Source organism: Sebastes fasciatus, chromosome 24, assembly GCF_043250625.1.
Source record: "Sebastes fasciatus isolate fSebFas1 chromosome 24, fSebFas1.pri, whole genome shotgun sequence".
Lineage (NCBI taxonomy): Eukaryota > Metazoa > Chordata > Actinopteri > Perciformes > Sebastidae > Sebastes > Sebastes fasciatus.
Window position 1 is genome coordinate 3,344,857 of NC_133818.1, and position 24,571 is coordinate 3,369,427.

The 24,571-nt window shown below is 43.9% G+C and overlaps 2 protein-coding genes and 1 long non-coding RNA gene across 6 annotated transcripts in view; 1 reads left to right on the plus strand and 2 right to left on the minus strand.

Moving 5' to 3' along the window:
* Window positions 1-5,002, minus strand: part of LOC141763166 (uncharacterized) — a 15,430-nt gene extending 10,428 nt beyond the window's left edge. For both annotated transcript variants that reach the window (XM_074627583.1, XM_074627585.1), the window contains exon 1: window positions 4,827-5,002. The gene's annotated coding sequence lies outside the window, so the exon portion shown is untranslated. The remainder of the gene's footprint in view (window positions 1-4,826) is intronic.
* The window catches only part of LOC141763165 (von Willebrand factor D and EGF domain-containing protein), a 26,297-nt gene extending 2,645 nt beyond the window's left edge, over window positions 1-23,652 (plus strand). The window contains exons 2-33 of one of the 2 annotated variants that reach the window (XM_074627581.1): window positions 1,593-1,777; window positions 1,993-2,221; window positions 2,428-2,493; window positions 2,577-2,809; window positions 4,420-4,509; window positions 4,858-4,999; window positions 5,371-5,588; window positions 6,473-6,546; window positions 6,635-6,911; window positions 7,100-7,302; window positions 7,433-8,331; window positions 8,516-8,652; window positions 9,393-9,554; window positions 9,644-9,748; window positions 11,349-11,463; window positions 13,176-13,447; window positions 13,596-13,815; window positions 13,979-14,116; window positions 16,187-16,654; window positions 16,780-16,950; window positions 17,793-18,181; window positions 18,255-18,726; window positions 18,815-18,910; window positions 19,017-19,112; window positions 19,341-19,436; window positions 19,526-19,621; window positions 19,706-19,801; window positions 19,952-20,047; window positions 20,421-20,516; window positions 21,658-21,753; window positions 21,934-22,031; window positions 22,751-23,652. In XM_074627581.1, coding sequence (XP_074483682.1) covers window positions 1,593-1,777; window positions 1,993-2,221; window positions 2,428-2,493; window positions 2,577-2,809; window positions 4,420-4,509; window positions 4,858-4,999; window positions 5,371-5,588; window positions 6,473-6,546; window positions 6,635-6,911; window positions 7,100-7,302; window positions 7,433-8,331; window positions 8,516-8,652; window positions 9,393-9,554; window positions 9,644-9,748; window positions 11,349-11,463; window positions 13,176-13,447; window positions 13,596-13,815; window positions 13,979-14,116; window positions 16,187-16,654; window positions 16,780-16,950; window positions 17,793-18,181; window positions 18,255-18,726; window positions 18,815-18,910; window positions 19,017-19,112; window positions 19,341-19,436; window positions 19,526-19,621; window positions 19,706-19,801; window positions 19,952-20,047; window positions 20,421-20,516; window positions 21,658-21,753; window positions 21,934-22,031; window positions 22,751-22,771 — 6,152 coding nt within the window. In that variant the 3' untranslated portion in view covers window positions 22,772-23,652. The remainder of the gene's footprint in view (window positions 1-1,592; window positions 1,778-1,992; window positions 2,222-2,427; window positions 2,494-2,576; window positions 2,810-4,419; window positions 4,510-4,857; window positions 5,000-5,370; window positions 5,589-6,472; window positions 6,547-6,634; window positions 6,912-7,099; window positions 7,303-7,432; window positions 8,332-8,515; window positions 8,653-9,392; window positions 9,555-9,643; window positions 9,749-11,348; window positions 11,464-13,175; window positions 13,448-13,595; window positions 13,816-13,978; window positions 14,117-16,186; window positions 16,655-16,779; window positions 16,951-17,792; window positions 18,182-18,254; window positions 18,727-18,814; window positions 18,911-19,016; window positions 19,113-19,340; window positions 19,437-19,525; window positions 19,622-19,705; window positions 19,802-19,951; window positions 20,048-20,420; window positions 20,517-21,657; window positions 21,754-21,933; window positions 22,032-22,750) is intronic. The other variant, XM_074627582.1, reaches the window with a different exon arrangement.
* Window positions 10,768-21,479, minus strand: LOC141763170 (uncharacterized). 2 transcript variants are annotated; one of them, XR_012593041.1, is made up of 5 exons: window positions 20,977-21,479; window positions 19,672-19,778; window positions 13,677-13,808; window positions 11,778-13,434; window positions 10,768-11,451 (listed from the first exon to the last, which is right to left on the minus strand). It is a non-coding gene; the product is annotated as an uncharacterized LOC141763170 (long non-coding RNA). The 2 variants fall into 2 exon arrangements; XR_012593040.1 differs by lacking the exon at window positions 13,677-13,808 and having other exon boundaries at window positions 20,977-21,478.
* Window positions 23,653-24,571: the final 919 nt, after the last annotated feature.

Below are 24,571 nucleotides of genomic sequence, written 5' to 3' on the forward strand. Positions count from 1 at the left end.
AACTGGAGAATTCCCTGCAGAGTCACTGCACATCTGGGCTGCTGAGGGCCTCCCTCCCAGCGGGATCTTTCTCCCTCCGGGGGCCGCTTCATTAGCTCACCACCCCCCCTCCGGCTCGGTAAACTTATTAAGCAGCCAATTGGACCAGTTTAGCCGCCAGCCCAAGTCTCCCCGATTGTCCTCCTGCCTGAAAACCTGGTTGTTTGGACAACCTGTGACCTTAAATCTTGTCAGAGGAGCTCCCAGACGCGGCGTACACGCAGACAGGCGGCGATGTAAACAAGAGCATTTGCTTTCAAATGGCTGTCAACATGACGTTCAGCCTGTAAGACCTTGTTTAGGCTTGGGATCACCGGCAGTAACTTCGCCCTGTCCATTCAAGGCTTTGACGGTCTCAAGACATCCTAAATACCCAGATTGTTTGTCTTCCATGATGTGACTTTACTCAGCCGCCACAATCAAACTCAAACGGGGAGACAAGCTGAAAGAACAGCCCGTTCTTTTTGTTAAGAAAAGCCTCTGTTGACGACTTTGACCCATTTCACTTGACAGATGTAGAGCTTTTGAGAGTGTGCTATAGTGTGGAAAACTACATGTTCTGCTCAAACAATTCCCCCGGTTGTTTCAGCCTGCAGCTGCAGGCGGTGTTCAGAGGCCAGTCATGCGCCATTGGCTTTATCGTCCTTACCCGGGGCGAGTTTAGAGAGGCGAGAGGCTCACAGGAATGTCTGTTATTCTTAGCAATTTAGATAACCTCTGGGGGTGAAATGATCCTTCCTGCTCATCTCCTCAATGACCAACTGACAGTTTAAAGAGCAGATCATGACTTTGGCACCTTTTCCGTCTGACCGTTTCCTTTGATAATGAAGTTCCTCTGGAACAAATCATTAATTTACAAACATATTCCCAAAGGATCTAAAAAATGTAGGTTGTTAAAATATGCTCAATTAAATCCTTTATCCAAGCCTTTAGACTGAGTTTGTTCCAGTCAGTCAGTCAACTGTGCTTGACCTTGTTGTGTTGAAGTTGGTTGCACCAACCAGAAATAACTTTATTATTATAAAGACTTAATAATTAACTTTTATTTTGAGCAGCTGAAACTCTTAATTAAAGGAGGTGGTTTTGTTCTCAAAAAGGGGCTCCATTTTTGAAGGTGAGAGAAAATGAGACCTTAATTAAGATTGTTTTGTCAAACTACTATTCCCAAGGCCGAGAATAAACGTCCACACACAGTCAAGCCAAGGACAGTCAGGCTTTTGTGCTCTGGTTCCCACGATGACATGAGCTGCTTTTGTTTTGTCTATCTTGATCACATCTGTCCTCTTAGACCCTTCCTGACCACAACCAGCAGGACTCAGTCAAAGATAAAGACGTGACTCCAGGGTAAACCTGATCGCGGCCTAAGATTCTTCCGTTTTCATTTCCTCTTGAATAACTTGACAGATCTGGAGCTCAAAAAAGACAAAGTGAGGGGAGGAGATTTTACGTTGGAAAACATTTTTTTTCAGCAAGGGCCTGCATCCAAAAATATTACACACATCTGCTAAATGAGTGTGTAATTTCCACCATCCTTGTTGTTCGTCACACCTCAGCTCCAGAGTGTCACCCAGGAGGTCACCGGACTCTGCGTAACCCCTATCGCAGCGTCGACTTTGACTCCACAGAGATCCAGAACACGGCCATCCAGGACCTGATCTGTGACCACTCGCTGTCGCCGGGCTGGTACAGATTCATGATCAACAACAAGCCGGCAGAGATGCCGACCACCTGCGTTGAGGTAAGACGCCAAAGATAAAAGATGTTGTGTTCATATCTACCTCCTGTGTCTCTACTTGATTGTCAAAATCGGTAAATAAAAAAGCATCCTCTGCTTGCGCAAACATCTAGCAGCCATCAGTTTGGTTTAATAAGCACCTTCAGCTCAGGTGGAGAGTATAATAACCCCCTCGCTGCAGGTAATGACTGTTTCTGTTGACGCCCCCCCACCTGCAGATGAACCGCTGTGGTACACAGGCTCCGGTGTGGCTGTCACTGAAGGACGCCTCCCTGCCGCGGCCCGGCGAGGTCCGCCAGCTCTCTGCCTGCGCCACCTGGCAGTTCTTCCACGGCAGCACCAAGGACTGCTGCCTCTTCCGCATCCCCATCACGGTGCGGAACTGCGGCGAGTTCCTGCTCTACCGACTGCAGCCCACGCAGGGGTGCATGGGATACTGCGCTAAAGGTGAACATGCTGGATGGGTCGACAGAATCTGTTTTCAGATGCTTTGTGCTAATAGTAAACATTTCATGTAGAACATCAGGACATCAGATTTTTGAGGCAAATGCATGTATTGATATTTGAGAGTTTTAAAAATCTGATAACGTTATATCGGCTAATATTTTTGCACCATAATAACGAGAAGAAATCTGATAAATCTCATGTTTCAGTTACTCCAGATTTGGGAACAAGACTCTGCCCGCCAGGTGAGGTAGAAGTCAACGGCAGATGCAAAGGTGAGACATTCTGATAATATAAATCAAACCACACACTGTTCATCATCGAGGTACTTTTAGATCACTGCTGTCTGTGTTTTCAGCCACCGTCCCGTCCCTGCCGTCCCGGCCGACGATCACCCCGGAGCTCATCGGCCACAGTGTCCACCTGAGGTGCTCCTTCATCCCGCCGCCGTGGAACCAGCCGCTGGGCTTCCAGGTGGTCTGGGCCAGACACATCGGCCACAGCATGAAGGCTGAGATCAGGCAGGAATCCACAATGAAGCCCTTTTCTCTGGTGGAGATGGATGGCGTTCACTTCAGGCTCGGAGAAACGGTAATTCCTCCCAGACCGTGCTGAAAGTTTCGGGGAGCACATGTGGAGGGTTTGACCCCTCGAGTGGGCAACGTAAGCCGTGGATCATGCTGACCTCTTTCTGCTCGGGTTCAGCCTCACAAAGTAAAGGCAGAGAGGCAACGTGTGTCATATCCCGTTAAGAGAAAGCAAGAAGAGGGCGGGGAAGTTAAATCAGTTGCAGGTTGGGAAAGCCTCGCTTCACATGCTTTACATTTAAACCTCTCCATTTAAATCTTCACAGGGAATTCTGGGGATTTTTACATGATGCACACATACAACAATACTGTTTCTTTACACTGGTTTCTTGATAGCTCAGCACTTGTACTTGGCACTTGGGAAATTTGGGATGCGTGCACTTCTGCAAGCATCTGCAGCCTACAATTCTTGTCCTTGTTTTAGGAAAGAGAAAGAAAAGGCAGAGCAGATTCATAGTGGCATGGAAATAGTAGGCTAGTTTGTTGTATTTGTGTTTCCACAGTGTTTGAATACAGACTTCATAGCGGTTATTCCTCCTCAGTGTATGTGCATGTTGGTGGTCATCAGCTGTATTCTCTTTCCAGAAGAAACTAGGTGATACAAAGTATTTGATCAGCCAGTTCTTTGTCTTTGCAAGTTCTTTGAGGTCGGCTTCGTGCGTCCAGACCATAAGTCACTTTTTCAATGCAGGATCAAGGAGCTCGGAGTGGAAATGCATCTTACATTCAGCTGCGGTTGTCGCTGTTTAGATTGGACAAGGAAAATCAACATACAAGTGAAGACGTTTGTGCTTGTCACGCTAAATTATCGCTCATGAAACTAATTCTGGTGAGCAGGGAAACGAAGAACAAATCTGAACGTTTCCTCACACAGGGGTTTATTTCTTACAGCTGAAATACTTCCGCATTGGGAGTAATAATTGTTATAATTAAACTTCTTCTTGAGGCTGCTGACTGCTCTCATTTCCTGGAGAAATCACCTCTTGCCAGGAAACATTAAGCTATTAGATTGTCACCGTGATGCTATTTGAAAGTGAGGTGATGTCACTTGGACTATTCGCCCTCGTACAGCTGTGGACCATTGTGCTCGTTGTCCATATTTGGACACCGGGGTTGTATTAGTTGTGTCTGGAACGTGTTGCAGAGGGCTGGGCTCGCTCACTCAGCCTTTCTTTAACACATGTTGATGTAGCAGCTGAGTTGGGTCAAAGGTCAGGAGAGTTAGTTAAATGTTAGTGCTCTTAGAGCTACACGGGGAAATGTTTTGATACATTTCCAGTTTATTTAAATGTTAACGTTTAAACATCATGTAAACCACCGAGCAAATGTCCTGCGAAGGGCCATGCAGAGATGAAGCAGGTCCGTCGCCTAAAGCCGGAGGAGGTGAAGGATTTGTGATTTTGGGCTATGAAAATAAAATTGACTTGACTTGACGAACTTTTGCTTGAAAATCAATTTTGAATTTAAAAACACAACCAGATCTTGATCTGATCTTAATCTTGATCTATGTAGGTTTGTTTTTTTAATGAATCAAACCCTGGTAGAAAGATTTAAACTCTATTATACCTTTATCTTTAAGTTTTCTTTTGCATATGTGTGATGTTTTCCTTGCAGTTCTCCTGCAGTGTGTCGACTTTCAGAGTCAACTCCAGCCACAGCAGATCTCCTCCAAAAGAAAGTGAGGGTTTCTACGCTGGACTGAAGGTAAACATTCTTGTGTCATGTTTTAACTCCAATCTACACCAACATACAGAGCAGTTATCAGTCTCTATAAGCACCATAGATGTGGGTCAATAGGGGCTTATTTTATTTTAAGGTAAAACACAATGTTTTTCCCTAAACTTAACTGTGGTAAAGTGGTTTTGTTGACTAAACCTAAAGAAGCAGTATGGTGCTTATAGCGACAGATAACGCCTATTTAATGGCCTGATCACTGTTGAATCGGGTGCCAGCAGTCATACAGTAGCAAATGTAGAGAAAAGCTAACCTAGTAGAGCTGAAACCTGCCCAGTCAAACTCACCAAAGCCTCTTTGTTCCCTCTTTCTCTTCAGTTCTCTCCAGACTCACTCCACATAGCCGAGAACAGTAAAGATCACGAGGTGACCGTCCACAGCACAGTGCCCATCCCCTGCTTCGGCCCCGACCACGGACACCAGTGTGGAGTCCCTCTGGCTCTGAGCGTCCGCGACCCAGGTCAGACCTGCAGGGAAACAGGAGATAGTGTTTGAGTATGCAGCAAGTTAACCATCTTGTTGTGTGGAGACAGAAAATCCTAATTTTGGCAACGGGATGAGCCTGCAGCAACCACCACAGCTGACCAAACATACCATACTTTTAACCTTAACTTCTTATTTAGGACATTTTGATAGGAATTGTTCTCGCAGAAAGCTGTTTAATGTAGAAAACTCTTTTCATGAGTTTGTCTTGGGTTCTTCTTCTGTTATGCTCTGACTTGCCCCGTACATCATCACATCAAAGCCAGCTCAGGAAGACATTATAACAGTTGTGCAGGCAGCTGCGTGCTGTCCGTTAACACTAACTCACTGCTGTGTTGACATCCACAGACGGTCTCGGACACGTGGCCCCAAATGTGGCGCTGTCCGCCTGCCAGGTGGAGCTCCAGCCTAACGCCTGCAGTGGAGGCAGCTGCGGCGGGGCAAGCTTTTTTGTCACCGCTGTCACCGATTTCACACGAGATGGGAATCGGCCAAGTCTGGTCGGAGTTTTGCCGGGACCCAACGCACCACGACTCTGGAGAAACTACGTCCCAACGTCCCTGAAAGTGAGTTGAAATGAAACTCCTTGGATGTTCAAAGATAAACAAACATAATGTTTTCTCATGAGTGTGAAAACCAAATGTGTGCATGGAGTGATAGATTATTTAATTATCATCTAGATCACTGTTTCACAGCTTCACGGGGATCACGAGGCCTTCTTGATTTTAAGGGGTGTAAGACAACTTAAAAAAAATATATATATATGTCACTTAGTCAGGGGTTTAATTAATGATAGAAAAGGGGTCCTTTTAAGGAAAAATGTTGGGAACCACTGATTTAGAGCATGTTTAGGGTGAAAGGTTAACAACATAGTCAACGCAGAGGTTCTAGGGATTCACGAAAAGTTGATTTGGAGACATGCAAACTGTAGCGAAAGCTCTTCAGTGGGTCTTAGGGGTCCTGTGGTATGCAAACTGCCAAGGCCGTTGTCCTTACTGCCGTTCTTGGACTCCTTGAGACCAAGGGGTCTTTGAGGAGGTTCCAGTGGCCCTTGGGGATTCCAGGAGTCCTGGGGGGAATTTTTTTAAGAGGGCAACCAAATGAAGAATAAAGTAATATAATTATCAAACTTTAATTAGAAAGACGGCTCTAATTACAGGTCTCTCTGTCATACTGTTTACATATACACACAGTTATACAGTGCTTTATAAAACTGGAGGGGACGGTGGGAGTTAAGGGCCAAAAATGTGCCTGATGACTAGAGCGCTGCTCTACGTAGTCATTAGCTGCGTCAACACAAGCTATTACATTCTGTAAGACATGATGTCAGCCCTCCAGACATTGTGTCTCTAAAGGGCCTGGAGCAGAGGAGTCTGGTGAAAACTTCAAAGCTCGAGGTCAAAGGGTCACATGGTGGAGCCCCCTAATGTATGTTCTCCTCTGCACCCAGGTGACGGTCCAGGACGTTCCTACTTCCATCTGCTACTCTCTGACTGACCCACATGTCATTACTCTGGACGGCAGGTAATGTACCTCTTTATTGGTTATCAGCAGGCGTCAAGTAATTTGAGTTTCACTAAAACATCTGTATGTCCTTCTGTTTTCTGTGCAGGCGTTATGAAAACCAGCAGACGGGCACCTTTGTCCTTTACCGGAGCCTTGTCAGGGAGTTTGAGGTCCACTCTCGCCAGTGGGACTGCGGCAGCCGACATTACGCGGTCGCCTGCAACTGTGGCGTTGCGGCGCGAGAGGGGAACGACGTTGCCATCTTTGACATGTGCAATGGCCAGCCACAGGAAACCAGGCCGCAGCTTACCCTGAAGAACCTCGGCGACAGGGAGGGCAGTCGAGTCAGGGTGCTGGAGTCCCACCAGGGGAAGAAGGTCACCGTAGGTATCCGAACATTTTGACACTGGTGCAGATTTGTTTGGAAAAATCATCAAACATCTTTTCATGCTTGAACCGTCAGTTGACTTTGATTACATCCATCACATAAATTTGATCAAGTTTGCGCAGCTCTTTTGCTGCATGAGGAGATTATGTTAATGAGCTGCTGGATGTGACTCTCCTCTTGTAGTTGATCTTTCCCTCCGGGGCCTTTGTTAGGGCCGATGTTGGCGATTGGGGGATGAGCTTGTCTGTACGGGTGCCCAGCGTTGACTACAGCAACACGCAAGGCCTCTGTGGCACCTTTGACCACAATGGAAACAACGACTTCCACGGCTCTGATGGCGGCTCCTATGGCCCTGATGACCTGCATCGCTTCATAGAGAGCTGGAGGTCAGTCCGCGACAATTAAAAATAAAAATGAATGTTTGCTTTACTTCAAACTCTAGCTTTAGATTTGGCTGAAATGGTGGATTCTTCACAGAGCTATTTGTTCCTGTCCTTTCTTCTGCGTGTGTGCTAGGATAGCTCCTGGTGAAAGTTTATTTGACAGGACGCCTCCTGGGACGACGCAGGAGTTCAGGAGGCCTTTCTGTCAGTGCCAGAAAGGATACAGCACTTCTCATGACGCTGGCACAGGGATGAGGAACTTATACAATCCGTCCGCTCACTCCGACTGCATAGCATACGATAATGTGGATTACACATCTGTGTTCCCCTCTATGGACACAACAGTGGAATACATCAAGAGTCCAGAGAGAGAGGAAAGCATCCTGGATTTGTCTGTCTTTAATGGTCATCCTCTGGAAAGGAGGCACCTTCAGTTTCACAATCAGAACAGTGACGGTGATGTTGAACTGGACGATGAGTTCAGGGAGGATCTTTTGCTTTCCATTGGCAGGACGAGGAGACAGGCGTCATTTGAATTCCAGCCTGTCTTTGCTGCTCAGAGCCTCAGCCAGGCTGACCTGGAGAACCTTGCCTACTTCTTCCCTGAGGATCACTTGGCGGAAGCTCGGCCGGAGGTGCAACCTCAGTGGCCCACGCCGAGTGGCCTGACCTCGGCCAAAGCTCTGGAGGTGTGCCAGATAGCTTTGGCCAACTCCACTGTTGGTGCGGTGTGCCGGGGGCTGCTGGGACGCCGCCTGGAAGAAGCCGTGGATCTCTGCATTCTTGACCTGCAGCTCAAAGACGACCTGGGCTGGGAGGAGGCACTGCTGCCATACCTGGAGAACGAGTGCGAGAGGAGGCTGTTGGAAAACCGGACCCAAAGAACCTTGGAGGTGGGCCCACCGGAAACGTCCAGGGAGGTGGTGACGGCGCTGCGCTGCCCCAACTTTTGCAACGGAAATGGAGAGTGTACGGAGTGGGGCTGCCAGTGCTATCCCAGCTACAGCTTCTACGACTGCAGCCTGGCCATCAGTGAGTATCCAGAGACTGTTGACCTATCCTTAATGGGTTAACCAGGTCAATTTTTATGTGCTTAACATGCTCAAACTACACTGCCTTACTACAAAATATAATCATTTTTCTGATGATGAAGAGTAGTCTGTTAAATAACTAATATTCTCTCTTTTGATTGGTTTGTAATGTGCTCCTCTGATAGGCCAGCCAGTAGAAATAACAGATTTGGAGAATGGAGGACTGTGTGACATCCGAGCCTTCAACTGCCGCAACATTCGAGTCTTCGGCCTCGGCTTCATCGACTCTCCCGATCTCAGCTGCCATGCCACCAGACTGAAGGTGAGGAAAGGCAAGGTCAAAGGTCGGGCTGAAAGCCTTGACACACCAAGCCGATGGTCAGCTATCGGTCAGTTTAAGGCCGTCGGTGAGCGTCTGTTGGCCTAGTTTTTGCGTCGTGTCCCACATCGTCGGCTCTAGTCTGCCCATGTCGGAGGCTTTTCAGCTGATTCAGCATGTTGAATCGGCGGTGGAGCTCGTTGGTGAGAGAAATCACTCTGATTGGCTGTACAGCTTAAACGAATCAGAGCACGAGAAGAGAAACAGACTTGAGGAAAGCAAGCCAGCGAGTAAAGTCAAGAAGAAAAACACATAAGGCTCTTCTCATTGTTCATCTCATCTGATCATTCCAGTACACAGGTATTTTCAGTGACATGGCTGTCTGGAATTAGTGAGAGTGAGAGTGGTCTGAAAATGGTCGGCAAACGCTGCTTTGTTTCATGTACGTATCATAACAACGGCTTGTATATGCGTTGTCCTCGGTCTTCCGGTTTCCCATTTTGAATGACGAATACAGACTACCGCGCCTCCTGGTGTGGAGAGTTATTTCCTGTCACGCAGGCGCAGAACGTATGTGTTAACTAGCCCTCAGCTGTAGTCCTTGCGCTGTGTTCGAGTGCAACTTTTTTGCCAAGACATAGGCAACAGTCGGCCTTCATCGCCGCTAATTCTTTGACGTCGAGTAGTTGGTGTGTCTGAGCCATTAAATATGTCCTCTGGATGGTGTTGCTCTGCCTCCACAGTACATGAACGGAGTTTGGGTTCCAGGGGAAAAACAGCGAACAAAAGCCACCTTCCTCAGCTCCAAGGCTTTAGACTGCGTTGTCCCATCTCTGAGCAACACGGCCGTCAATACAGAAGACTTCATGATGGACGACAAACCATACGCACGCTGGGAGATTAAGGTAATGTCTCTGATCTCGTTTGTTGTTTGTTGGCTGTTTTGTCAGAAGCTTTTCTTTTCCAGCGTCAGCTCCTCTCTCTCCTATCCCAGGTCACCAATGATGGCTCACAGTACAGCCAGGCCAAGGTGCTTACAATCTACGATGGCGTCTGCCAGGTCTGCGAGGCATCGCGCTCAGGACTCTGTAAGTTAAAGGTAACTCGCATACAAAAAACAAGTGTTCTTCTCCATGCCCAGTTGTTCATCTCCTCCACACTGATGACTCAAAACATTTACTAAAAAATGACTATTTCAATGTTTTTTTCAAGCCCAGTCCCAGAAAACCCATGCCACCAGTTACAGTAAACAAACCCTTTCATGACTGTCAAAAACTGCATTTATTAAAATCTAAGTAGACAGAACTCACAAAAAGAAGTTCAATCTGCCAGCAATGAGCTTTGCAATTATTCTGAGACAGCAATGAAATGAGATAAAGATAATACATTTTCAATGACACAACAAGACCTCATACATTAATAAAAATGTATAAAATGTGTAAAAGAAACCAACAAACTGTTGGTTAGTAAGTCAGACCTTTCTCAACTCAACTAAACTTTATTTATATAACACTATACATACAATCATGCAGCCAAAAGTGCTTCACAGTGTGAGATTAAAACAGCACAGACAAAAAAACAAAACAAAATAGACAACAATAAATGGAATTTTTGCAAGACTGAAATACAAATTTAATATAATTAATATATATATATTAATTATTTTAAATTTGAATTATTAAAATAAATAAAAGTCACTAGAATAAAAATGGGATACATTTTTTTTTTTTATAAATACTAGAGCTGCAATTTAATAGTTGAAAACTAATCAGTTAATCGCCAACTATTTTGATAATCGAGTATTTTTTTTAAGAAAAAAAAGTCTAAATTCTCTGATTGCAACTTCTTAAATGCGAATATTTTCTGGTTTCTTTACTCCTCTATGACAGTAAACTGAATATGTTTTGAGTTGTGGACAAAACAAGACATTTGAGGACGTCATCTTGGGCTTTTGGGAAACACTGATCGACATTTTTCACCATTTTATACAAACCACTAATGGATTAATAAAGAAAATAATCGTTATTTGCAGCCCGAATAAAAAAACAAAACAATGATTAAGACTTAAAACTAAGGCAACAAATGATGGGGCACCTTAAGTTAAAGCCAGGCAAAAAAATATGTCTTAAAGTTTCTTTTAAAAATGTCCACAGAGGTGAAGCTTTCACCAACTTCTTGCGTTTTAAGGGAGGAAAGTCATCATTCATATGACTGCAACAGGTCACTTGTTAACAGAACTAGGAGACAGATGTGATTCAGTGCATGTTTAGTGGAAAAGTGTGGTGAAGCGATTTATACGCTCTGAACAACTTGTAGCTGGTTGAATGACTAAACCAGAGACGGTGTGATTTTCCTCCAAACATGCAGCAGCTGGCTTTTTAAAAACCCAACAAATGTACAGAGGGGGTCCTGCTGTTACTGGAACAGCTTTTTATGGGACTGGAGACAGGACAACATGTAACCTTACAAGCAAGACACCAAGAGATGTGCTTGCCAAAGCTGAACTAAATTGAATTAACTTAAGTAGAGATGGAGCAGATGATATGCTGATTTCCTGTTATGTACCTGGCATCTCCAGATAAAACCACACAAGAAAAACAAACCTTTCTGGATTCTGCCTCAACATGTCAGCGTTTTAAAACAACGTTGTAAATATGAGTACACAAACAAACCTTTTTTTTACTGTCTCTGGCTGCCAGGAGAAGACGTGTAACATCGACGGGATGTGTTTCGCAGAGGGAGTCTCCAGTCCCAGCAGCCCTTGCCTCCTCTGTGACCCGGACACCTCCAAATTCACCTGGTCTGTGAATCAAGGTACAAACAACTCATTGTGAATCTCATCCTACAAAAAATCTTTTTTAATACATCAACAAAATCCCCACAGATAATCTGCCTGGACACTTTTCATTTGTACATATCAGTCAAAAAATAGACATTGTTATATAAAAAGTACACACTATATGGCCATAAATATGTGGACAAGGGTGTCCTGCACCCCTTTTAGTCTGGAGCTGCTTGGCCCCTTAGTTTCAATGAAGATAAATCTTTTTTTAGAGAATAGTGTTCCTCCAGCGTGTTTCTGCCTCAGCTTGTAGCCCACTAATGATGAATAACAGTATTTATCTTACTGCATTAGTGCAGTGGCAGTCGTGGTAGGCTGTTACTGTGGTAGCCGTCCCACTGTGGTCCTGTTTGTCCCCATTAGCAGATCAAAGCAACGGAGGTTTAAGTTTCCCAGCATGCCCTGACCTGTCACTTAACCACTCTGAGACAGAGGGGAGCGGAGGAGAGGGGGTAAATCACATGCTTGATTACCACAGCTGCACACACAGACAATCATCCTTACTTACACTCAACAAACCACAGGTCCGTTGTAACAGTGAGGCTGTAATAGCTGTGCACTGCGATGAATGACCAACTTAACACGTCGTTTAGTCTCACATTCATCCTTCAGGCCTGAATTTTAAATGAGTTTCCAAGAATAATCTGCCCAATGTGGTGAGATGTTCCTCTTCTACTCGGTGCAGTTGTATAAATAAGGCATGAAATTCTTGAAACAAGCGCCAGACATATTTCAATCAATCAATCAATCAATCAATCAATCAAACTTTATTTGTATAGCACCTTTCATACAGGTTAGTGCAGTTCAGAGTACTTCACAGATGACTGACAAGCCGGAAATAAGACGGAACAAGTGCGGACCGTGAAAACAACAGACAAAAACAAAAACAATTCAGCAATTTGACAATTTGAGACCAATGCACACGAGACAATAAAATGAAAGAAATGTAATAAAATAGATTTAAAAGCTATAATAGTAGTAAAACAATGTGAAGTAAAAAAAATAGATTAATAAAATTAATTAGTTTAATAATTAATAAAATAACGATAAAATAGAATACAATTTTACAACTTAAATACCATAAAATAAGTAATTAATAAAATAACAATAAAATAGAATAAAATGTTACAACTTAAATACCATAAAATAAGTAATTAATAAAATAACAATAAAATTGAATAAAATGTTACAACTTAAATACAACATAATAAGTAATTAATAAAATAACAATAAAATAGAATACAATTACACAACTTACTGTTCCAGAGCGTTATAGCTAGACAGTTAGGTTAGGAATTCAGTAACAGCAATAATCTAATTAATCAGTTTCTTAACATATAACCATCATGCTGAGCAGGTGTTTCCTGGGATTATTGTCACTTTCTTCCTATTAAACATCTGCGGGGAAATAGTGATCTCAGTAAGTGGATGCCACATGATCTGAGAGCTCCATGTGGAAAGAAAAGCTGGAAACCCCTCCAGACATGGACATGTGTGTTTACAATGATTCTTCCAGGAACAGCCTGGCTGGAGGAATGTTTCTGCCAAGGCAAGCTCACTTGTAAAGAGTTTATTTCAGGACAGGAAGTAGATTCTGTCACCGAAACACAAAGGCTTGTAGTTGATGTAATGGTCAATAAGAAAGGAATAACTGTTTCTCAAATTTGTCCTCCTCTGTCTTCAGTCAACGAGCCGCCGGCCTTCCACCGGCTTCAAAGCCACCTGCGGACATTTGCCGGGGAGAACTTTGTCTTCCAGTTCGCAGCATCAGACCCCGAGGGCTCGGCACTCCTCTTCCAGCTGGAGGAGGGGTCGAGGGGGGCCGTCCTCTCGCCCGCCGGCCTCCTCATCTGGAGGGTCCCATCGCTTCCTGAGGAGGAGGGACGTCAATCGAGGCGCTCCTTTCGCTTCACGCTGTCGGACGAGTGCAATGCCCAGAGCACCTTCACCGTGGAGGTAGAGTTGGAGAAGGAGAGATCAGAGGGAATGGTGCAGGAAGGATTTATGGGCATTAATGCTCACAGTACTGTTTAAAGATTGTTAAATATATCAGTAAAAACAGGTTGTGTCTTAACAGTGTCTCTCTTTTCCATCTATAACACAGATTGACGTGGTGCCATGTGGGTGTCAGAACGGAGGTACATGTGTGACGGATGTCAATTTCCCTGCTGGCAGTGGGAAGTACCTGTGTGTGTGTCCCGAGGGTCAGCAGGGCGACCTCTGCGACGAGGATGTGGACGAATGTCTGTCAGCCCCGTGCACAGCCGGCAAGTGCATTAACACAGCCGGCGGGTACAGATGTGAGTGTCCTCCGGGGCTGAGAGGTAAGAATAATGAAATCTATCACAAAAATAGAGCCCTTGATTTTTAAAGCTCACTAAAAGCTTTACATCTGTTGGCCGTTTCTGGCATAACGTTTGCAGGTGTAGAGGATCACAGTTATGCTTTATGATCGCAGAAACAATTCCCTGTGTGTGGTTTTGGCAGGTGTGACGTGCCTGGAAGATATCAATGAGTGTGAAAGGAAGCCGTGTTTCCCCGGAGTCCAGTGCTTCAACAGCTTTGGCTACTATGGCTGCGGCCCATGCCCTAAAGGCATGCTGGGAAACGGGACAATATGTACAGGTAAGCATGAGCACACTATGCATATGTTTAAGGTGTTTAAGATACCGTGCTTGTGGCTTAATTGTTCAATTTTGATCAGCTACTAAGACAATATTCACACAGAACTTCTTACAGTGCACACAAACAAGACCCGTTATACATGATGAGAAAGCTCCTACCACCGAACCTGAATCACATTAAGAGGCATAACATCAGATACTGCTGTTGAAATGACGTGTAGAGTTCTAAGAGCTCACATAATAAAACATTTTCTATATAATTATTTGCATGCAAAGATTTCTCTGCGGCTGTTGTACTATCAAGTTGGATAAGAGCATCAGCTAACTGCCCTGAACGTCTCTGAAGAACACAGTACTGGCGTTGAATGGAAACCAGATGGCTGATGGCCGCTGATACCTCTGCCTCCCTCCATGTGCTCACTTTGAGTTGCAGCGACTGCTACCTGGAGTTAATGCTTTGAAAACACTGCCGCTGTGGGAGAACTGCTTCCAGCTAAGCTTAAATTGCTCAATCTTGTTTGTGTACATGCACAGAGTACACAGTAAACACATCACTAATAGATGCTAATACTACATTTTTATACATCTGATATTAATAAAGGTCCTGCAGCTGCTTCACAGTGAACACCTCCCAGCAGCTAGGAGTCTGTAGTAAAGCAGGAATGAATGCTGCAAGGCTGCATAACTTAAAGACTCATTTGTGGCTTCTTGTTTGTGGCTTTGTTTGTATTTGTTAGTTAGTGGTTAGTGGGGAACTCCTCTTGGTTGCAGACACACTTTTTTTTTGGTTAAAGCGGCTGTTTTGTTACTTCCTGCAAACTTTTCAAGGCTAATCAGTCTCTCTTTCCATTCTGAGGGCATGTGAACGCAAAGTTGTTTTACATTCATGCTACCAGTGAACACATCACCATGCTTATTTGAGGCAGCCAGGTTCGTTTCTAGCTGTGGTGACAGGTTGACATAGATGTTATGATGTGCAAAAGTTCAACAAGGTGCTAGCCAGATAAATGCAGAACTTGTGTATTTAAAGTTCATAATACATGGCTTTAAAACAAACCTGGGCTGATTAGCAGTTGCAAATCATCTCAAGTGTTTGTGTTGAGTTCTTGCAATTGCATTGTTGTCCTTTGAGTAATCAAAGAACCTCCAAACCTGGCATCTAAGCAAACCGAGGTGTATGTTTCAAGACATTATCGTCCCTGATGGAAAACTTGGCTCACGGCAAAGCACGCAGCATGAATTACTGTCAGCAACGTATTGTGTGTCATTTTTATGGAACTTTGTAAAAGTAGACTCCTTGGATTTCCTCATCCTCTTTGTTTTACTGCTTCAGTCCTCTGAACGTCTCCAGCAAAGGGACTTTGGTTTGACTTATTTGACCTCCTTGTTCAGTTCAGTGCAAAAGATGCATGTGTCAAGGGGCCGTTAGGAACTGCACCGGGAAGTTCCTAAATCATAAATGTCATGGATGCAAAGCCGACTGTGGTGAAGGTTTTTTCTTTGACTCTTTTTCTTTTTTTCTTTCGTCTGCTGTTGACATCAGAGCTGCAGTCAAAAGCACACGAGTCAAGACTAGGTTCACATGTCTAAAGTACAAATACTGCTGAAGTAGTTTCTTAAAGATCAGAAGCTCTGTTTTAAACAACATCAAACTAATCAATTTACGAAAAAGTCAAGACTCAGAAGCTTTGTGATGATGTAATCTGCCTCTGTTAAGCAAGAGACGTTGGCTGAGACAACGCAGGGTAAATCAGAGTCAGGTTTGTTTGACTTGCTGCCAGTGTTTCCTGCTACGCTCGTGGCTTGTAAATGTGTTGATAGGCTGTGAGTGGTTCTCATGCCTCATTGAGATCTTTGCACAAACTCGATCCAAAGTCTCGTCTCTTGCTGAGCGTCTGTCTTATTAAAAACAACCACCCAGGCTACAGTATATTCTTCAATCCTTCACCTCTTTGCTACTGGTTCATTGCAATGTGGGTGATCTAGAGACTGAATAGGAAGTAGTTCCAGAGCATCAGATAAAGGCGTCATATGGCAATCCAAAATATAATCTTTGTTTTTCTTCATACAGCAGTCCCCATCTCTCCCACATCTGCTCCTCTTCCGACGGTCTACAAGATACCAGATGTTCTGCTGCAACCACCCAAAATAAAGACAGACACTTTCCGGAAGACCTCAAGTGGTAGCTCCCCGCAGTCAAGGGCTGAGGCGGGGAAGACAATTCCAAGGATTGACCCAAACCGATCACAAACTAAGACCGCTGCTTTGAGATGGATTCCAGGAAAGAGCCTGAACCCGGCGCTCACTAAGGCAGAAACTAACAAGAGCGTCACAGCAGTTACACCAATCATGTCCCAAACAAAGACTAATGCTTTGAGTAGAATTAAACTTAACACATCCACAACTAACACAGACACTTTCAGTAACATCTCAGGAGTTACACTGGACCAAGTCAAGCCTGATCAGCCCAAAATCAGCAACACTATTGCCAAGACATCCACTGTAGTCCAACCTGCGGGAAGTGGCAGACTAGCTTCAGGTAAGCCCAACGTTTCCAACAATGTCTATCAACTTGTAGTGGACTCTGCTGAGCCCATTTAACAACATTTAACAACTTATTAATGGACGCTTGGAAGGCCCTACTGACCACAGTTTGTGTCTCAGGATCTGGTCAGTCTCCGGCTGTGAATGTGTCGGCTACGTGTGCCAGCAGGCCCTGCTTCCCTGGGGTCCAATGTATCAACCGCAGGCCGCCACACGTGGGCTATGTCTGCGGCCGTTGCCCGCCCGGCCTGTACGGCAACGGACGCGTCTGCATGAAGAACGCCAAGGCAGGTAAGGGATTTCTTTCTGAACATTTGATTTTGCAGTTTTGTAACCAATGGACCTGCAGCTCTGACACCTAGTTGTGACATCTCCATTCACATAAAAGAAAATTAGAATACAAATAAAAGAATGCATGCATGAATATCAACATACATGACTAAATAAAGCAGATCCAGATGAAAACATTTGTCAGGAATGTGGAAACTCTCCAAACATTGTGGGCTACTTTATTTTGTTGTTATTATGTTCGGGTTTCCCTGATGTTGTTTTTCTTGGTTGAAAGGATGACAGTTATTGCAGCAGATAAATCAATTTTAGTGTTTGGAACCTGGATGCTCGACCGCAAAGTTTCAACAGAAGATTGCTGAACATTATATTGTCACAAGTGGAGCAGGGGGGTCTTAACTACTGAGAAGAGGCACTTTCATTCCAACTGAAGTCCCTTTACTGTGGATGGTGTTGGTCTGGAAAGTCACAAGGCGGAACAAAGTGTTAATGCACATGAGTCAGTCAGCCTCAAACAAGACATGAATCCCTTAAATCATTTTGCAATGCTGTTCTGCAGAAAAATTGTTCTCTTAACATTTTATTTGTGCAAGGATTGATTGTCCAAGATGCCATTATTTAAACAGATTTCCCTTCTCTCCCGCTTGACTTTACTTTATTATTATTTTTCTATTCTCGTGCAGCACAAATGCAGTTTACAGATTTGCCACCATCAATTTGTGTGGAGCATGTGGAGAAATTGTGACAGGCTAGTTACGGTTTCTAAGCTATGATTGGACAATAACTGTTTGGGCGGAGGGGTTAATTTGCCTGAGGCACTGATGTCACCTCCTGTCTTTCCTCAGCATCCAATCACCTCCCTCAGCAGCAGACGCTAGGCAAAACCAGCCGATCCCAGCACGGAAGCAGCAGCAAAGTCTCACAGCTCCACCTTCCCAACCTGCCCAGCAGGCACGGCATCAAACACCTGTCCTGGTCTGTGACTAGAGCTAACCGAGATAATGCACCACACCAGGTTCCTGCTTCAGGGAGGGGAGGCGGGACAGGGAGGAGAGAGGCGGTCACTGTTGCTTTGAGAGATATTCCCAGAACATCAAACAGCGCCCTCCATGTCACTGCAAATACTCACATCCCCCGCCACAGTGCCAACCTCAGATCGGACGCCAGGACGTACACCAGATCTAGCACGACTATCTCCAGGGATTTTATGGTTCCCCATGTGACGGTCTCCAAGGTGAGTTGACCATTTTTGTGCCTCATCTTGATGTATAGGTGACAATCACCTTCATTCTATGTTTATCTCCCAGCAGTCTGAAAGGGCATTGACTGGTGCCACACCTGGCAAAGTGACGCAGTCCAAACAGACAACCCAGCCCCAGCTCAACCACCTGGCATCCACCCAGACCAAACCCTGGACCCCTCCAAGACCCGCCTTCCCTCTTACAGCAGCCCTCACCGCTCCGTCGTACTCGCTGTCTGAGTCAGAGTTCTCTGCAGATGGTGATGAGGCTGAGCCTGGATCTGAAGGTCCAGAGATGCCGCAGATGGGCCCGGCATTGACCTTCACAACGCCGGGAAAGACGGTGTACAGCCCCTCACTACAAAGAGCTACCGCCATCCAGCCAGGAGTTAGGATTGGTATGACGGTGGACAAACATGTGAGGACTTGCGCTGACCGGCCATGTTTTCCTGGTGTCCCGTGTGAACCAGCCATGGATGAGGGTTTCCGCTGCGGGAGGTGTCCTGTAGGATACACAGGAGATGGACGAGCCTGTCGAGGTACGGCTCTTCAACTCGTTTAATGATAGGAAGAATTATGAAAAACATTTATCACCTTCAGCTTTAACATCTCTGTCTGTTTTTCAAGCTGTTTGCAGGCATACGTGTGGCAGGAACATGGAGTGTGCTGCGCCCAACACGTGCCGCTGCAAACCAGGCTACACTGGATTCGACTGCCAGACAGGTAAACAAATAAACGGCTTGTATAAATTATTTTAGCTATTATTTCTCTCTATGTATTTATTTGTTTGTATATTGTTGTTATTTTATATTCATCCATATTTTCTCAGCCATCTGTGAGCCGGATTGTGTGAACGGGGGTGTTTGCGTTGCTCCGGGTGTGTGTCACTGTCTCAGAGGGTTTCATGGAGAAACCTGTCAAGAAGGTAAAGCTTGCCTCCTTTTCCCAGTTAAAGCTACTACAAGGAACTTTAATCATGTGTTGATTTGGGCGGTCCCTGTGGACAAAAGCGGTAGTCTATGCATCTTCCCATAATATTACAAATGAATTAATTTTCTTAAATTTGTCGTGGTAGAAAAGTAAAGATTATAAACCATCACATAATGAATGAACTGTTAGAAATGATATGACTAATTGAAATGCGTCTCTGCAGCTCTGTGCAGGTTACCGTGTGAAAACGAAGGCACCTGTGTGGGACTGCAGACTTGTTCGTGTCCTTATGGGTTTGTTGGACCTCGTTGTGAGACCAGTGAGTTCACCGTTACTCCTGTTTTTTCCATATTCACTTCTCTTACTCCTACTGTCATGGTTGTGATGTTTTCTTGTTGTTGATCGTAGTGGTGTGTAGCCGTCACTGTCACAACGGAGGCCGGTGTGCGTCTCCAGACGAGTGCATGTGTCTGACAGGCTGGACCGGACCGTCCTGTGAGACCGGTGAGTGTGTTTAAGAGTGTTTTAGTGTGTGTGTGTGTGTGTGTACTGACCTCTCAGTGCTGATGCTCTCGTCTCTCTCTCCAGCTCTCTGCTCTCCCGTGTGTCTCAACGGAGGTTTGTGTGGTCGGCCGAATGTTTGCGAGTGTCCTCGGGGTTTCTACGGAGCACAGTGTCAGAATGGTACATTTACAACTTCAGCCATCAATAAGTGTTTCAGTAGTTCAAGCATTCATTGGGTTATTCTTAAATCAGGTTTAAAAAGGCATCATTTGAATTTCAGACAGAGTAAGTTCCCATGGTTGATTTTTATTTTCTTTCTTCCTCGTCCAGCTGTCTGCAGTCCTCCCTGTAAGAACGGCGGTCTGTGTATTAGAAACAACGTGTGCTCCTGTCTGCAGGGATACACCGGGAGGCGATGCGAGAAAAGTCAGTCTTTCGTCCTCCTCCCTCCTCATCATCATTTCTTTGTCCAATTTATTTCCATCATCCTTCCTCCATTTGTCAACATTCTCCACTTGATTCTGCTTTTCGTCCCTCTCTTCCTCCTCTTCGTCCTGCTTTCCTAACATCTTCCTCAAGCAGTATCCTCTTCATCATATTCATACTTTGCCATCATCTTCTTTCTCATCCTTCGCTCTCTTCTTCTGCCATCTCATTCTCTTCCTCTTTTTTATTTAATGAGCTGAATTTTCTACATAAGATCAAATAAAATCTGGTCACTTAGTCCTGTAATGTTGCTTCTAACTTCACCTTTAAATCATTCCTCTCTCTCTCTCTCTCTCTCTCGCTCTCTCTGCAGGTGTGTGTGAGCCCATGTGTATGAACGGCGGCAGGTGTGTCGGCCCAGATGTTTGCGATTGTCCGTCAGGTTGGCGAGGAAAGAGATGTGATAAACGTAAGTGCCGTGGTACAGGAATCAGATCCGTACAGATTCTTTACATTTAAAACATCATCCTCCTCCGGGCCAACCTGTTGGATCCCATGATGCATCAGTGTGAACACCTACCTGTCTTTCCCTCTCAATGTCATCACAAATCGACACCAAAACTTGTTTGTTAAGCACGAGGTCAATCTGTCCAGAAACTATCCAGCCAACAAAGCAAAAACAGAAAACTCATAAGATGTAAAACTCATAAGATTATTGTTTAGTCCATAAAATATAAAGAAATAGTGAAACATGCCCATCATAAGATGTCTTCAAACATAGTTGCTTTGTCCGACCAAATCCAAAGATATTCAATTTACAATGATACAAAACAGAGAAACACTGAAATCTTCACATTTGAGAAGCTGAAATTAGAGAATATGTGCTTGATAAATGGCTTAAGAGTGCGTCATCTTAATGTAAAACTCACCAAACTGGAGCAAGAACGGTGACACTGTCCAGCCGAGTTGTGAACAGATGCTTCCCATATGGAAAGCATCAGCTCTAATGTCTGCAGGGTTTTATGGGGCTGACCTTCAGACTTCTCAGGGAGATGCTGCTGAAGCGACGGCTACCTAAAAGACATCCAAACATCAAGGAAGAGGGGATTAACCACAGCTAAGCATTATCTGTTGAAGCAGTGTGTAATCAGCCCCGCCCTCCTCCTTCATCAGTGAACACCTTAAACACCTGTCACTCATCTGGATGGCCTGTCGTCTGTCATTAGGCATCTGTAAAGTCTCCACACCTGGTTTGATCTTTACTGCAACATTTGGTTTCCTTTTTTTTTTTGCCTCCATTTCCTTCATTGTTGTTGTTACTTTCTTGACCTCTCCAACATAATTAAAAATAATGAAAGAAAACTAAAATGACTGAAAAACAGAGGAACTGAAGTATTAATTACTCAATCAATTACTCGCCCCGTGTTACCTTGAATTCTTAAAAAAAACTTTGTTTTTCTCTCATGCCTCCGCGGTGAATGGAGAATCCAAAAACGGTGAAGTCTTAATGAATTGAAGTAAATGGCGGCCGTTTTCATTCTTAAAGTCTCAGAGCAGTCATGTCTCCAGTCCTTGCAGCTCTAATGTGTAAGTGTTGTGTCGTCTCTCAGCCAGCTGTCTGCAGAAGTGTCTGAACGGAGGGGAGTGTGTAGGAGCCAACACCTGCCACTGCGTCCCGGGCTGGCAAGGCATGCTCTGTCAGATCCGTGAGTATCCCAACAAAATACACACAAACTCATCCACAGAAAATGCATTTCATCTACTCTTAATATCACTCGGCTGCCAGTCAAAATATGCCACAGAAAACTTGGCTGATTCATATGATTGCATAGTCCAGGAGTTACTGTACCCTCTGACGTATCGTTTGTGTGTGTGTTACTCCTCAGCTCACTGTGAACAGAAATGTCTTTACGGCAGTCGATGTGTCCGACCCAACGTCTGCGCCTGCCGGAGTGGATATTCTGGTTCTCTTTGCTCCAGAGTGGTAAGAAGGACTGAACATGAAGCGTTGATTTTTAGTTAAAGGGGGCTCAGCGTTTGACTTTATAATGACTTTCAATCACTTAAACTTAAAGAAAATAAATGTGGCCTGGAAATGTTCCTTTTTCTTGGCTATTTAAAAGTCTTCTAGTCAGGTTTTCACTCCTTCGAAATGAGATAAAGGTCTGAAACAAGTGCCATAATTGCATTTTAGGTGCCTTGCTGAGCAGCTTTAGGAAGGAATGCACAAACGTCTCAGTTATGTTCTCTGCAGCTGGTCTGAGACTCACGCATGTATGAGAAAACTGGAAACACGTGAAAATGAATCCAATCTCATGAATTGACCAGTGACACATGATGATGTATTATGGAAGCGCAGTGAACAAAAAAATATGGATGTGAATGCTGCAGTGATCAAAGCAAAATGTAGCGCTGCGGTGTTTTGATTGTGAACATTTTATCTTTTTACCTTGCCAAAATTCAGCCTCAAGATCTCCAGCTGTTTAACCTCCTTTTGCACCATGCAGGCACAGGCCTTGTGTTTTTCAGCTGGAAACAAAAATGATGTATGCAAATCTTTCCGTAATATTTAGGCTTCCTATTTGTCATGAAAGTTAAAGAAGGCATATCTGAGAATCTGACAAATTCATAAGCTGCTACTTTGACATGTTTTCTTGTTGCTTTTCAGTGTCAGCCATTAGAAAACCTTTTTGTTTTTTTCAGCTCCCTATTGCCCGAGGTTGAGACCAACTTACAACCAACAGACACCAGACAGTTGGAGTTCAATCAGCCGCGATAAAACCTTCAGGTGAAACGGAGCGTCGTCAAATGGAAACCCAAAGTGTCTCTTCACTGGGAAACAAAGCTGAGTAAGGTTTCATCTCTGAGCACTTAGAAAAAAACTGGAAGCAGGTGGGGAATTTAGGTTTATACAACTTGATAGCAGCAAAAACACGTGAAAAAAAGACTTTTAGAAGTGGTTATTTCTTGATAAACTACCATTTATGTGTTCTCTGCTAAGCATCTGCAGCTGTAGCAGGTGTTGACAGGTAGGATTAAATGATATGAGGATGTTACCTGTGTAACCTGATCTCTCTGAGTAACCTGGTTTCTTGAGTGCATGTATGAAAACTGGATCATTGTGATGATGAAGTGGTTATTTATCCAGAAACACTTCCAAACTCCAATACTGACACATACAACATGTCAATTAAGCAGTTTTGGAGCTCATAGATCTCGGCTAATGGTTTCCCCTCGCTTCCAGTCTTTGTGATAAGCTAGGCTAATGAGACCATTTCATCATTCAGTATCTGTAACACCATATTCTCTTTAAATGGCAGATTTCTTATTTCATCTTACATGAAACACTTCATGATTACAAGCAGCTATTTCATTCAATGGTCAGACTGATCATTTAAAAGCTACAGATTTTATTGTAAATCATGTTCGGGTTCTACACTACAAACCCAAACCTCTGTATGAGTATTTATTTATTTGGTTGTTTTATATTGTCACATACTTCTTGTTGTATATATCTTAATCCCTGTATAATCATTGTTATTTCTTATTCAAGCATTGTTTATTGGTTGTTTTGTAAGAAAACAAATAAAGGTCCTGTAAAGGTGTTTATTTCTTTTTTTTTACATTTTTGGATCTGATTTGCTCAAATGAAGGCGACCCGGACTTGGAAGAAGTCAGAGGACAAGTTCCAGTTTGAGTTTGTGTCAGATTAGATTAGAAGAAGCTTGTTTGTTGAATCAAATTTTATGCAATCATTTTTAACATAACCACATAAGTTATTATCGATTCCAACTTCACTTTTGATAAACATATCAATAGGTAGTTCAGTCCTGTTTTATTTAAAAAAATTTGATGATTTCTATCATTCTATCAGTTATTCATGCGTTTATTTTATCAATAATTGACTATTGTAATTCAATCTTCACCTGCCCAAACAATAAAACACGTTCACGCCTTCAACGTATACAAAATGCTGCAGCCAGGCTGTTAACTCGATCAAACAAAAGAGATAATATCACCCCCATTTTAGCCTCCCTGCACTGGCTCACAGTTAACTTCAGGATTGATTATTTTTAAAGCGTAACATGTTCTATCCCCAGCAAACATCTGTGAACTTTTATGCCCCTATCTTCTAAAGCTCTACAAACAGTCCCCCGATCTATAGATTAAATCTAAGTGTGCTTTAGCTGTCACAGCACCAAAACTCTGGAAAAGCTTCCTGTTGAATTTTGTCTTGCAACCTCACTCATTTCTCTTAAATCGCTACTACAAACTCACTTTTATAAACTTTGTTGGATGTGTTTCTTGTTATTTTGTATTATTTAAATAAAGTTATTATTATATGATCCCATCATACTAAAATAACAATAACACCTGTTCAATGTTGGGTTCCTAAAAGTGTCAGACCTCACCTTTTGTATCATGGTTGGATGTACTGCATCTGTCTCCTTGTACCCATAATCCCTTGTTAACAGCTGTTCATGGAGCTGAAGACCTCCAACATGGCCACCAGAGGATGAGTTA